Source organism: Lonchura striata, chromosome Z, assembly GCF_046129695.1.
Source record: "Lonchura striata isolate bLonStr1 chromosome Z, bLonStr1.mat, whole genome shotgun sequence".
NCBI classification, from domain to species: Eukaryota; Metazoa; Chordata; class Aves; order Passeriformes; family Estrildidae; genus Lonchura; species Lonchura striata.
Genome location: NC_134642.1, coordinates 41,800,908 through 41,814,889, shown reverse-complemented (window position 1 = coordinate 41,814,889; position 13,982 = coordinate 41,800,908). Strand labels below are relative to the sequence as shown.

Genomic DNA, 13,982 nt, shown 5'->3' with positions numbered 1-13,982 from the left:
TGATACTGCAGCTCCTTCCAGAATCTGCTACTAGTTTGGCTGGAGATTTGGGTCCTGTGCTATGGCTGGTTGGAGCAGTATCTGAATTGTTTTATTACCCAGGACGTAAGAGCTCCTTGGTCAACAGTGTGTATATTGTGCAGAGCTCTGCCTCTGGCTTGTGTGGAAGGAGCAGGGAGCAGCAACTACACAGATCTTTCTGCTCTATCCAGCTGCCAGTTTTCACAGAACTGTGAGCAAATTAAAATCTTGCACATCTCTTACAAGATGAAAAGTATGGTAGAAATCATACTTTTGGGGACATAGTGGGAAAAGAGGAAACAAATAGAGGGAAAAAGTAAATGCAACACCTTGTTTCTCTAGGTATTTAGGTTTTAAAATACTGACAAATGAAAATACTATGAACTTTACACACCGATTTAGTACCAGATAACCTGCAGTATTCAATTAGGGATACAGTGGAAGTGTGAAGTTATGCTTGCTGCAACCTCTGAAAGATTTTCAGATCTCATTAAAGTCACTTTCAAGCTTATTTTAGCAAGTGTAAGTGATTGTGAGAAAGGCCAGAGAGGGAAAAGGAGAAAGAGAAAAGAAACACAGTAATCAAACCTGCCAAGAGATTACATCCCCACCAGAGGTGTTGTGCAACCCCATCAAAAGGCCACCCTGTCACCCAGGAAATCTGGTTTCCCTGGCTGACAATTTTCTGGAGAAGCTGTAGAGAAAAACAATTGCAACTTGCAGCACTGCAAAAGAGTGTAGTATCTGGTGATTTCTGAGATTTCTCCATCTCTGTTTTTCTGGGGTGCTCTGGTTTTTCCAGAAATATTGGACCTTTCTCTTTGAAAAGCAATTCAGAAATGCTGAAAGGAGATAGCCAAAATTCTGTTAGGCAGCTCCACCCTCTGCATTTGCTGCAGTTGCCAGTTTTTACCATGTCTTTTGCTGTGCTGATCCAGGGCACAATCAGGATAAGCAGAATAAGAATAGGGAAGGGACGTTTAGCACTATTAGCACGTGGCATCAAGACCTGCAAACTGTCAAGTTCACAACAGAAAATATTCTCTCTGACAGGCTGATTTTTTCATTTCAAATTTTGATTTTTTTTTTTCTGATTTTAACATGTATTTGCCCCTGCTTGTGAATTTTTTCTAGTTATTTCACTCATTTTCATTTCTGTCACTGTAGCCTCCCTACATAACAGCTAAGAGATTACCTGCCTGCTTTACAGCACCAAACTAAATTTATATTTTTGAATTTTCTCAGGTCTTGATGAAGAAATCCAGCCAGTATTGAAACCCAAAAGCCAACAATGCAGAGGAAATAGGCAACTCTGGTGCCAGCTTATGTCTTCCTAAAGAATCCTTCTTGGGAAAGGTGTACTCCTTCTTACAGGTTGGGAAACTGAGACATGAACCTTCCCACAGTGCTGCCAGCAATAACAGAAGAAAAACATCATTTAAGGAAGAAAATCTGTTTTTTCTCTTTGTTGCCTCTCTCAGAGGTTTCCTACCCATTATTTCCCCATGATGAGCTGCCACCCAGCTCTCATTTTAATCAGAAAACATAAGCCAGCATACATGACTGGATTTAAAACCAGCCTTCCTTTGTCTGACACTTTTCTGTGGGTTGTGTTGGGGCATGAGAGAGCTGAAAAGCTGAGCAGGTGTGGGTTTAGAGGCTTTATGGCAGTACAGCTCAGCCAGGGAGGGTTTGCTCCCTAGCCAGGACTTGGGCAGAATATCTAAATGCAGGGGAAGGAAGAGCCTGTGCCAGAAATAGCTGCAAGGCTTCAGCATGTCCCACAGATCACCAAGCAGACACTGTTTTCCTCTAAATACCCAAAAAGGGTGAGTGAGCAGTTCCTCATGTGCTGCAGATGGGTTGCAGAGAGAGGAACTGCCACAACCAACGCAGATGGAGGTATGAGAGAGCATGGATGTGTACCAGGAATGTGTGTCACAGAGACCAGTAACTTCTGATCCCCCACCAGTCCTTCCACTTCTCCTGCTCAGGACTGTCCTAAAGAGCTTGAAGGTCTCCCTCTGCACAGTCTGAGTCACCATTCTTGTTGTTTAACTAGCCATGAAACACCAAAATTTCTTCATGAAAAAGGATTGAGAAAGACATATGCCAGATGCACAGCTTGGTTTTGGTCCAGACTGTCTAGATTTTCTTCAGGGGCTAAAAGTCAACCATAAAGATGCAAACAAGGAATTTCCACAGCTGCCTCTGACAGCTTACCCCTCAACCTTTACCACCAGGCAAACGGAACAGAACCCATAGGCAGGAGTTTCTACCCAAAACTGGAAGGAAGAGAAGCTGGAAATGAGGAATGATGGTGGTTAATTACTTGATAACACTTTCATGGTGTTGATCAGTGACCAGGTCTACTTGCCAGAGACAGTAAAAGCAGACATGGCACTCCATTATATGGTTTAGTGGTTGTGGTGGTGTTCAGTTCAAAGGTGGACTTGATGGTCTTGAAGAGCTTTTCCAGCCTTTATGAATCTGTGATTTGTAATGCTACAGGTTCTTTATTTCCCACAGGTCCTTGGTCTCCCAAACACCATGTGCGTTCAGTCTGGAGCCATTCATGGCTCATGGTACTTGTTAGCAGTTTTGGCAGCTTACAGCAACTCTAGCATGTAATTGGCATCATGATCATCACTTCCTGTAATAGGAAGAATCTCATAAAACTGTAATTAATTTATTACAGTGCCTCTTTGGCCATCATGAAAACAATGACAATTTCATCTCCCATTTTAGGAGAAAAAGTTTCTCACACTCATGTCTGCAAATTTCCTGAGTGAACCATAGAGGTTTGAGAGCACAAGACAGATAAATAAAGCCACAGCTACAGTCCTAGACCAACCAGTCTGAATCACACTTCTCAAGAACTTCCATTCAGCTAAGCTGTGCGTCAGACCACTGTCACTGTATGTAAGTGTACTCAGTCATGGCCTCTGCAACATAATAAAGGAAAAGGAGGAGGGAACTAATTAAAATAGCTTAAACCCATCCTTTCACAGAAAGGATGTGTGGGAACAGAAAAGATTTTGTGGGAACTTAATCACTTATGAAAAACCTGATTTCTTAGACATACCCTGAGCCTCTCACTAATTCTATAGCTCAGCATCCTGCAACACTATCTGCTACAGCTCCCACCTCTCCAGAACTCCTGCACTGAGTCCAGCTTTCCAATCAGACTTTCTGCACAGGCTGTGACAAGCTACTTCCCAAATTGCATCAGCCTCTCTGAATTCAACCAGCCCTATGAGATGGGTCCTCCTCTGGACCCCACAAAAGATTTTGTGAGTTGTAACCTCACAGCTCCCTTTAGCCTGCACAGGGCCCAATATCCACAACCAGCTCTTCCTCTGGAAATAATCTGCCAGTGGTTTTCAGGTTTTTCTCTAGCAGGCCACACCATTTGCAGCAGAATCCTGCTTGGAAAGAGTGTGCTATGATCTGATATTCCCTACCAGATTCTTCTGAGCATAAAATCTGAATCCATCACTGCACAACCCAAGATGCTCAAGAGTTTATTCCCTGGACATGAAAAGTGTCTGTGTGGACATGAGGTGTGACCATGGGACACAGTGAACTGTGAAAAAAAACCCCAAACTTTCCCTTCCTCCTCTCTGTGGCATCTGAAAACCAAATTACTATGTCAGCAGTGGCTGACATCCAAATGTCCAGCCACCTGTATATCAATGCTCTTGCCCTAGTAACTGGTAAGCCTTAAAAGTGTGCTTGGAGTGATTTATTAGGTGATTCCAAGTTAGGTGCAGGTGTAAATTTTGTTTTCATTCATTCATATACATGAGAGAACTCAGTGATCCTAGAGGTCTTTTCCTCTAGGATCTAAATAATTCTCTGATCCTAAGACAGTCTGCCATAGTTCAAATGTGTTTGGGGAGAGAGAGGTGCTTCTTCCATGTGTCAGCAATAGAAGTAAGTACTAAATGCTGTTCTTCACATTTGCAACCCAGAGAAGGAAAAATATTGTGACAATGTGGGAACAGGTTTTCATCCAGTAGAGGTGTCCAAGGAGTTAGGAGGTGATACCATGTAGGCTTTGACACAAGGTTATCCTACTCCTGACCTGTGGAGCATTTGCTGTCTGTGCTACACAGTTTTAAGGAAAAATATGTTCTTCAAGGAAAATACATCACTCTGGACCTGGGATTCTTCCCACCCAACGCTTTGTGTCTGGTGTGGAGGTACCTCTGCCAGTGGTGGATCTCACAGTGCAAATGCGAATGTGTAGTTCAGTTAGAAGCCTATCTCCAAGAGCAGTGTTGACTCAGTCATCTTGGGAATTTAATACATGTTCAGATGCAGACCCTTTGCTGAAGCCCATATTTGGTCAGATTGCTCAAGACCCACCTATCCTTTATCAAAAGAGGTGGAAAAAAATTATGTCTCTGGTATGCAGCCTTCTTGTTCACTCCCTGTTTGTCTTCATTTTGCCTCTGAAGAAGTGTGAGCTTCAAAATGCCTACTGAACCTGCTAGCCCAAGGTACTGGAATGACTTCCTTATGGGAAACATAGTAATTATATTAAACAAATATTTAAAGATGGGAACAATTTTGCATTCCTCTTCAAATACAACCCCAGACCAATCTTTGGATAAACTGGGTCCTGGTGTTCTGAGCTCCAGGTGTGAAACAGCTGGAGACAGGAATGCTTCCCAAAATGCAAGGAAAAAAAGAGAAAAACCATTCCCAGCCAGATAGGCTGGGAAGGAGGAGCCAAGGAGTTTTAGTATCTGATAAAAACTGCCTTGCATGGTGCATGACTGCAGAGATGTAGCCCCTTCTCCGTGATGTCTTCTGCTCTGATCCTTTCCAGTCCACCCACCAAGCTCAGGGCTGTGTCCCCACCTTCCCTCTACCCTACAAAATCACCAGCCTGTTGAGCAAAATTCCTGCATGTCCATCTTCCTGTTTCAGATCTGCTATGAATTTTCTGTCTGCCACCGGGCTTTCTGCCTGGCTTAGCATTTTGGGAAAGAACCAAAACTTCAGGGGAGAGAAAGGGAATGGCAGGACATGGTCAATTTTCTACTCTCTGGGAAGCCAGGACAGTGATCTGAGCCCTCTTGGCTGTACAAAAGGGGAGATAAAGGCTGTTGTTGACATGGTGGGTGTTGAGGGTGAGGAAGACAGCTCCAGCCATGCAGAGCTGTTAGTGTCTGTGTCTCTGGTAGCTGAAGTATCTGCAAGATCAAAGGGAGGATCTGGTATTTACATGTCTGCATGTGTGCGCCTGTGTGGGAGTAGGGTTTGTATATATTATGACGAGAAGCTGAAATGGAAACAACCCATTTTGGTGTCTAAGGCCTGGTTCAGAGCCCATTAAAATCGGCAGGAGTTATTCCACTTATAGTGGTAGGTTTTGGCCACAGCTCTCCTTGCCCTTCCCCAACATGCTTATAACCTTAAGGGCTGCTTCTTGCTGCATATCCTCAATTTAACGCTGTGAGCAGTGGGACTTCCCATGTTTCCAAGAGCTTTACAGGAGATCTCTGGACATGCCCCCACCTCTGCTGTCACACCCTGCAGTTACTGAGAGGCAAGTGCTGCTCATTCATCTCTACTTGCTCACAATACCGAGATGCCACTATGTGATTTGGTTTAGTAAATTGGCATCACCTCGTGGTTTTTTTCCCATCTTTTGTGTTGCTTTTATCTGAACACACTTCAGCATCATCTCCCTCCTCAGAAGCCAGAAGTTGAGATCAGAAAGGCTCACCATCCTATCACCTTCATCCAGTCTATCACATTTCTCCCAGCTCTGCCTGAACTGTTTTTAACCTGTCTGAATCCATTTCTGAAAGGTCTTCATTTTAGGTTTCAGACATCAAAAGCTGATAAACCTTTGGTCTAGTGGCTGCATTCTGTGCACAGTGATGGTGTTGCTTTCTCTCCTTTGGTTTTATCAGGTTATTGCTGCACTCCCATGTATAAAAGAGCCCTTTGAAATCTTATGAATTCTATGTAAGTGTGGTAATAGCCTGTAAACAAGGCACATCCCTGTCTTTTTTTCCAGTAAAATCACAGGTTTATGCTCCTGAAGACTTTCATATTAAGGCATTTTATTTCTTGTTTTCCATTTGTAACAACATTTTAAAATGTAGATAGTGGAACAGCGTATCAGTCATAATGATGCAGGGCTGTTTCCACTCGTGACTCCATCATTATGCAGCCACAGATTGCAACAGCTTTGTTGCCACAACATTGAGTTAGAGATCAAAATTAAGCTGCTTCTGCTTTCTGCACCACAAGCCCTCATCAGAAATATTGCTATCTGCTCTCCCCCTTGTCCTTCCCGAAATACCGCCCCAGTACCATGGCTCTCTGGATGAGTATCACCCAAGTCTTGACCAGGCTGAACAGATCTATTCAGCTTTTCCATCCAGATTATATCACAGGTTGGAGTGGAATGAGCAGAACATGAAGGGTCGAGCCACCAAACCAGATCAAAATCTGCTATGGGGGTGCCGTGGACAGTAATGTAATCTTCCATGTGAGTGTGCAGGAGATGTGTTCAGGGATAATGTACTTACAGAAATAGAGAATTTTTTAAATTCCATGATTTTATCAGATCTGGAAGAATGCTGAAGGAGTGGGTCATTGCAGTATCAGTGTATGGCTACACCATGAAGAAGGAGATGTGTTCCCTCTCTAACATCCACACTGTAATTGTACAGTCTCTGCAAATAATTAACTGAGTCCAACCAGACTCTTTTCCCTGCATTAAATCTGTATAATCAGTTCACTCCCTGCCTCAAAAATTAATTTTCACCCTCAGATCCATACCCCTTTATTATAATAGATAATGTGACATTTTGTCCCAAATAATTTGGTGGGAATACTAGAAAGAAAGGTGTTTCAGCCTGTTTGGGAAGAAGGAATAGTCTGAGGAGACAAAAGCTACAAGAAATTCAGTTTCCATGCTGCAAGTTATAAGCTGATCATGTATACATTCATGCATACACGTGTAGGCATAATCATCTCATTACTGCCACATGTTGTGGTCTGGTTTTAGCAGCCAAGGCTTTCCTAGCACTGAACTAGGAGATAAAATTGCATTGCTTGATCCCTGGAACTTTGTGCCCAAAACACATTCTTGCCCTGTTGAGCTGGGGCTTTTAGGAGCAGACACAACCATGAACTTTGCTTAATAGTCCTGTCATCTGCTCCAAACTGGGCCATTCATCTGGGAGCAGACACATAGGCAGATGTTGAAGTTTTCTAACGCCCCTCCACTATATACCTCAGCATCTCCCAGAGCTCTCACCACTCCATCTTTCAGCTCACAGCCTGTACTAACCCCCAGGTATGGCAATGCTGCCTGATGAGGTGTTTTTCTTCAGGTGCATTTGAATGATACCAACCCAAGAGGCAAGGGGTGGTTGGAGCAGAATAGCCAGGAGGTGGCAAATGTAGAAATGGGAAGGCTACACAAGCTGTGGGTGTAGCTCAGTCAACAGAAAGGAAATAAGCATTGAGCTGAAGTTTCCCATTAGTTGGACTCCCAGCAGTCTGTCACCATGGAAAGCAACCTTAATTAAAAGTTCCCAACAAAAGCATTTATTCCAGATAATCATGAAACTTAAGACTAAACGGGAGAGTGTCTGGTAAAGTAACTTCTTGCAGTTTGCTTATTGCAGTGTCCTATACTCTGAAGCAAATGCTATTTGTGGCCCAGGGCCAGAAGCAGCCATTTGAGCTGAGGGACTCCTCCTACTTGGACAAACAGGATACAAGGGTTGGAAAAAAGGGCAAGTGACATTTCTACATGGAATGAACCCCTCAGGAATTAATTTTCAGTCCTTTTCAGAGCCTGGAAAAGTGTCTTTGCCACTTATACTGAGATAGTGAATGTAGACTCTAGGGCTGACTTGAGAGCACCCACTTCCTGTGAAGGGTTTGAAGACTTCACACAGTCTCGTATGGCCTCATTACGGACAAAGCACTGAGAGAATGCAACACAAAACTAACCACAATTGAACTGATGAAGGTTCAAATGAGTTTAAATCAATGAGGAAACAAAAGAAGTGTAAGTGCTGTCTTTATTCTGTGAAAATATAAAAGAAGAGCTAATCTGAAAATAAAATCTTCATGCAGAAGAAGCTACAGGAAAAAGGACTAAGTTACAAACCACTGCTGGTGTTTGCTGCTGGTGTTTGCTCAGCCCAGCACTAGTGAGAGTCAGAAAAGTAACTTCTCCAGGATGAATCCTGATAGGACAGGAAGGAAGGTCATGTGTGGAGGGGCAACCCCAGCACTGTACACCACACTGTACATAGCAGAAGCTGGTCTGCATTGGAACCGTTTCAACTTTATGTCCATCATCCCCAGGCTGTTTTTTCCATCTCCTACCATACTGCATTCAGAAATGGTGGTGCAACCCTTCATGGCAGCTTTCAGAGACAGTCCACCTGTGCAGGGGAAATACGAGAAATAGATGCCATGTATCAGGGGATCCAATCCCCAACATTAATCCCACCCTGCCCAGTGCAGTCCCCATTTCCAAGGTAAGAATTGGCTATTCATTACATCCAGTTGATTCTAAACCCTTCAGCACTGCCTGTTCCCATCCCCTGAACAAAGCTGAAGAAACAGCAAGGCCATCTTGGTTGACTTGAAATACGAGTGGTTTAAGGTTTTTCTTCTTTCTTTCTGCTAAATAAGGATGACTTTTAAAAATTCTAAGCATTTAAATTTAAAAAGTGAAAATGTCTTAAGTAGTGCTCTTTCTTAAAGATTCTTCTGTCCAAACTTCGGCTTCCTAAAGAAACTAAGGCTGTGTAACAGCACACCAGGTATTCATTGTCTCTTCTCTCTCTGACCGTCTCATGACATTCAAACTGGATGACTTTCAGTCAGAATTGATGTGGAGTTGAGAAGTCTCAATGACAATATAGCCTGAGCCATTTATTAAGAGGAATTAATTCTTGAAGTTTTTATAGGATTTTAGTCAAATCAAGAGAGAAACCTACTGACAGGCCCACTGAAACCTGTACTTGTCCTTTGCCACCACTCATTTACAAGAGGACACCAAAGCAGGTGCTGAGTGCCTAACTCCTCATTCTGATATTCTTGCTCCTGTTGCTTGCTTTTGCTGATGCTATTCATGTGTCTCTGCTGTGCAGGTTATGGAGGTCTGAAATACTTTGTTGGACAATTTTATCTTAAATACAAATAACATGTAAAGGCACTTAATTGGTTCCTCACCTTCCTGTGCTCCCCTACACTGCTGCTTCCTCTGTACATTTTACCACTGCACAGGCCTTCTCCATTCACAGTGACTGATCAATCAAGACAAGTTGGGAGGATTTTTTTATTTCAGTCATACAGTGAATTGATTTTGCCACTCTATTTTCATTGCTGTGACTATGAAAATTCTTATTTTCCTTCATGTTGTCTCTGTGAAACATGATCTAATTCAGGGTTTGGACAGCACAACATTGCCTAGCAATATTATAAACTCAAAGAAACTTCATCCATAACCGTATAAAAGATAATTGTTTTTCAGTCTGCTCCTACAGCTGGTGTAGGTGTCCTTTATTTCTATGGGTTTTTTCCTGCCTACTGGAGCACAGGTGTGTCATGACAGGTGGAAGTCTTTTACCTGCAGCAGGGGTGGAAAGGGGAGTGACCAGAAAAATTGCTGTCTACTTTCCTCTCTCTAATTACAGGACCTGAGGTGGGGAAAAGATTTCTGATGGAGATGTTCAAAGGTTGGACTTCAAGGCAGGGGACCTGTCCCCAGTTTTCCTCATGCAGAAGAACCACTTGTCCCAAGTGACTGCTATTACCCCATAGGAAAGCAATGTTTCTGCAAAGCTCCATCTGAACCTCCACTGAGCTGGCAATTGGCTTAAATTCAGAATCACCCTCATATGTCCTAGCTAAGGCCAGCAGGTTCAGGGGCTTGGTCAAGTTTATTACACACTCATATACCAGATTGCCCCCAGAAACTAGTTCCACTCTTGATCTCAGTTATGCCGTGTTATGAAGAATTCCAGTAATTATCCATGCATGACTGGGAAGAAGGAAAGGAAAACAATGCCTGCCCTTTGATCATCTTGAAGTTTTCAGTTTTCAGCTTTAAGTTCCTTGTATCTTCCCCTTTTTTTATTTCACACCTTTTGCCCATTTTTATCTCAGGAGTGCTTTATCTTAGACTAGTTTCTCCCATTTTACCAAGAAGATGAAAAACAGCCCCAAATAACAGTTACCAGCATTCATTAACCCAGCAAGATCAACACATTGGTCTTCAGATCCAGTGCAGTTTACGACTTCATTACCGCACTGAAAGGAGTCCACGCTGTAGCAGGCAGGACACTGATATCCATTGGGCACATCATTATCTGGTGGCACTGGAATGAAAGACATGGAGGGTAGCTGGTTTCAGTAAGGGAATGAGAGGAATAACACAAGTGATGGCTTAGCCTGGAAGGCCTCACCATGGGATGGATCAGACAAAGAGGGGATGGGCTGTAAGGAAAATAAATAGTTTACATGACACAGAGGTGGTCTGACAGTCATCTCCCATGCAGCAAACCAAGTGGCTCTTTGCTTTCACCTTCCCATAGTTCACGGTGACAGGACCAAGGTGGCAGACATGAGATGGCAGGCAGGACTTGATGGATGAAGAGATGGCCATCCCCCCTGTTATGAAGCAGGAGGCAGTGCCAAGTCGTTCAACACAAAGTAACTCCCTTCCTCTCCAGTTAGATCATGTGCCAACTTCTAGGCAGCTGCCCCAGGGCCTACGAGGGATCCCTGAGCCCCCTGAGAAGCATCACCAGTGAGCCAGGACTCTGCATAGATTCTGGTGTGGCACATGCCTTTGACCCATAGCATGGACTTGCTCAGTTTGTGTAAATTCTGCAGACTGCACAGTCTATCACAGCCACAAGCACCCTGACACTGGCAAGTCTGGTCTACCCCATCAGCCAAGCCCAGAAGGTGTAAAGGGGAGCAGAACAGCTAAATTGAGTCTGTTGAAGTGCTTGAGGGATGAAAGGTAGATGCAGCAGCAGAAGAAGGCAGGCACTGGAGCTCACAGCACCAAAGCTTCTAGGATATGAGCCAGACTTCACTTTAAAAGGCAACAATCAAATCACTAAGACTGGGCAATGACTAAGGCCATGCTTCTAATACAACTGAGTGTCCAGCTGTGTCAGTGCTCAGCACCAGCTTTGACTTATGAGCCACAGGGACATGGTTACTGGTTGACAACATTTCCTCTGAGGATAATCTGAAAGAGTTGGGGTTGTTCAGCCTGGAGAAGGACAGGATCCTCTAGTGACCTCATAGCAACTTCCAGTGCCTAAAGGAGCTACAAGAGAGCTGGAGAGAGGCTTTTGACAAAGACATGAAATAATAGGGCTAGAGGGAATGTCTTCAGACTGAAAGTGGATAGATTAAGATTAGATATTAAGAAGAAATTCTTGACAGTGAGGGTGGTAAGACCCTGGAACAAGTTGCCTGGGGAAGCTGTGGATGTCTCCCATCACTGGCAGTGTTCAAGGCCAAGCTGGATGGGGCTCTAAGCAACCTGGTCTAGTGGAAGGTCTCCCTACCCAGGGCAGGGAGCTTTAAACTAGATAATCTTCAATATTTCTTCCAACCTAAACTGATTGATGGTGATGATGATTACAATGATAAGGTGATAGTTCAGCCCTGGTGGCACTGCAGGATTGCATGGTGTCCCCATCCCTGCTTAAGGAGGGGCAAGCTTGTCTCTCCACACATCACCAGTGCTTCCCAGTACTAGGTGTCAGCACCTTAGTATAAGTCATGGTTCAGTCTCTCAACTTCCTGACTCAACTAACTTCACCAGAATTAAAAGCCAGCGTCTCCTCCCACTACAAGGTTTTGGTCCTTCCCTCCACAACTAAGAACCAAACCTTCCCAGCAGAAAACTGCTTCTTGAAATAGAATAAAGAGCTTTTCCTATCCCAGACTGTCCTGATCTCTGGTCATCTGTCAGTAAAAGGAAAATTAACAGGTTATCCAAGGATGGACCATACTACCAGTGACAGAAGTAGGGAGAGAGACAAGTCCCCAAGCTAGCCCCACTCTGAAAGCCACACTGGCATAGAGGATGTCTCACCTATTAGGACTTCATGCAGAATAATGCCACAAGTGTCTTCACCACCAGTGCAGGTTTTCATGGGGCCAGAGCAGCTTTTTCCTATGCTGTGACATATCTCACACTGGAGGCAGGTCCCTGGGAAAAGGAGAACACATTCCTGAGCAGCAGTTATAAAGGATCTCACTTCCTCTTTCATTGATGTTTGATTTCAGCATTGATCAGCACTTTTCACATTTCTCTTCCCTTCTGTTTAATTGTAAAATCTATGCTGGGCTTTTCCAGAGCTGCTGATGACAGCAGCCCTACAAAGCCCCTTCATCGTGGCAGGCACTAAGGTGTCCCTAGATTCACAGATCCCAAATTCTATCTTTGTAGAGAATAAGGGCACCTAAGTGGCTGGGGAACAAGAGCTGCCAGCAGGTACTGGCTGTACTCTACAAACTGCAGACTTTCTCTGTAAGCATTATCTCTTTGTATATCTCTTTGTAGGCATTAGGGGAAACCACTTCACCAAATACCTGCTGGAACAATTTAAGCAGACCAGAATATCAGATATTCATCAGGAAACACTCAGAAAGGAGTAGCATGTATTTCAACAGAAAGCAAACAGGATCTCTTCCATGACACACACCCACAAAAGTCCAGCATGTAGATTAACAGGTCCAGGACGTGTGCCACTTCCCTAAACCCAGGTGCCAACTAAGGACCTTGCAGCGGCCATGGTGTTTGCTGTGACCCAAGACCTCCGAGACAGCTGTGATTTTCTGCAGCAGAGCTGAAGGACAGCTGAGATAACATTATGTCCAAAATGTCACACAATCCTGGACATGAGTAAAATAAATGAGTCTGGAGATCAATTCAGCTTACCAAAGGACTGGCTGCCTCAGGGTAACCTTAGTCACTCTGATGGCTGTCCTGGCTATATCACCAGTGAGCACTACAGAAAATCAGACTGTGAGCTCATGTTGTAAATGCCAACACCCTCACCTGCACTTTAGCTCATAGGACCAAAGATCCTCCAAGACCGGTCACCCTCACCCCTCTGCAGTGCAAATCCCCCAGGATGAGGGGGGTTCATGGCTCAGATAGCAGCAATTGCCTCACACATGAAATACTCCATTTCCAGACCTCTTTCAGGTCTCACAACCCCACAGGTCCCAGTGAAAAACTCACCTGGGTCCAGGAAAGCCAGGAGGAGGCTGAGTCCAAGAGATACTCTCATGCTGATGGGACATAAGCACAGGGAACTGCCAAGTCTTGCCCAACAAAGCACTTTGTTCCACAAAGGCTTTATAAACTGGATGGAAAGGGGGTGTTTTAGGGAAGTAGAGGTTGGGCAAGTTTTCTGAACAATATATATACTGCTGAGCACTAGCATCAGTGTGCTTTTTCTTTTAAAACACAGGTTTTGCCTTTTTATTCACATGAGTGATGCTGTTTGGTTTTCCCCTGTTCAGAGCGTGCATCCTGGCTTTCCTGGTGATACCAGGTATGTTTCTGGTAAACACTTTGAACAATGTTCAGCCTCCACCATCCATATGGATGATGGAGAGGAAAGCATTTGAAAAGCCCTGGTGTGGTCTCACTGTTAGACTCAAAGAAACAAAGTATAGAAAGGAGCAGCCAGGAAATTCCTCTGTGGTTTAATTTTTGATGGCTCATTTCCATTTTGTCATTCCCATCATAGAGTTAAGAGATTTCAGACCCAGCGTACAGCAGGAAAGCAGCAGTGCCAAAGCAGTGAGCTTCCTCTCCAAGCTGCAGTGCAGCTGCAGCTGGCAAAGTGACTGCCAAAGCACAGCTTGGAGCAGGCTCAGTCAAGGGTTCTCGGGGTTGAATACGTCAGAGCAGCAAAGCCAGT

General features: G+C 44.1%; 2 protein-coding genes across 2 annotated transcripts in view; one reads left to right on the top strand and one right to left on the bottom strand.

The window, feature by feature from the left end:
* The window catches only part of TPGS2 (tubulin polyglutamylase complex subunit 2), a 50,944-nt gene extending 48,619 nt beyond the window's left edge, over positions 1-2,325 (top strand). Inside the window, exon 7 of the mRNA XM_031507260.2 lies at positions 1,267-2,325. Coding sequence (XP_031363120.1) covers positions 1,267-1,296 — 30 coding nt within the window. The 3' untranslated portion in view covers positions 1,297-2,325. The remainder of the gene's footprint in view (positions 1-1,266) is intronic.
* Positions 2,326-8,070: 5,745 nt separating this feature from the next.
* LOC110475037 (phospholipase A2 inhibitor gamma subunit B) lies at positions 8,071-13,396 on the bottom strand. The gene is made up of 5 exons (XM_021538885.2): positions 13,295-13,396; positions 12,140-12,256; positions 10,540-10,689; positions 10,257-10,397; positions 8,071-8,453 (listed from the first exon to the last, which is right to left on the bottom strand). Exons 1-5 carry the CDS (start codon positions 13,341-13,343, stop codon positions 8,224-8,226), a joined length of 687 nt encoding a protein of 228 aa, XP_021394560.2. The 5' UTR covers positions 13,344-13,396; the 3' UTR covers positions 8,071-8,223.
* Positions 13,397-13,982: the final 586 nt, after the last annotated feature.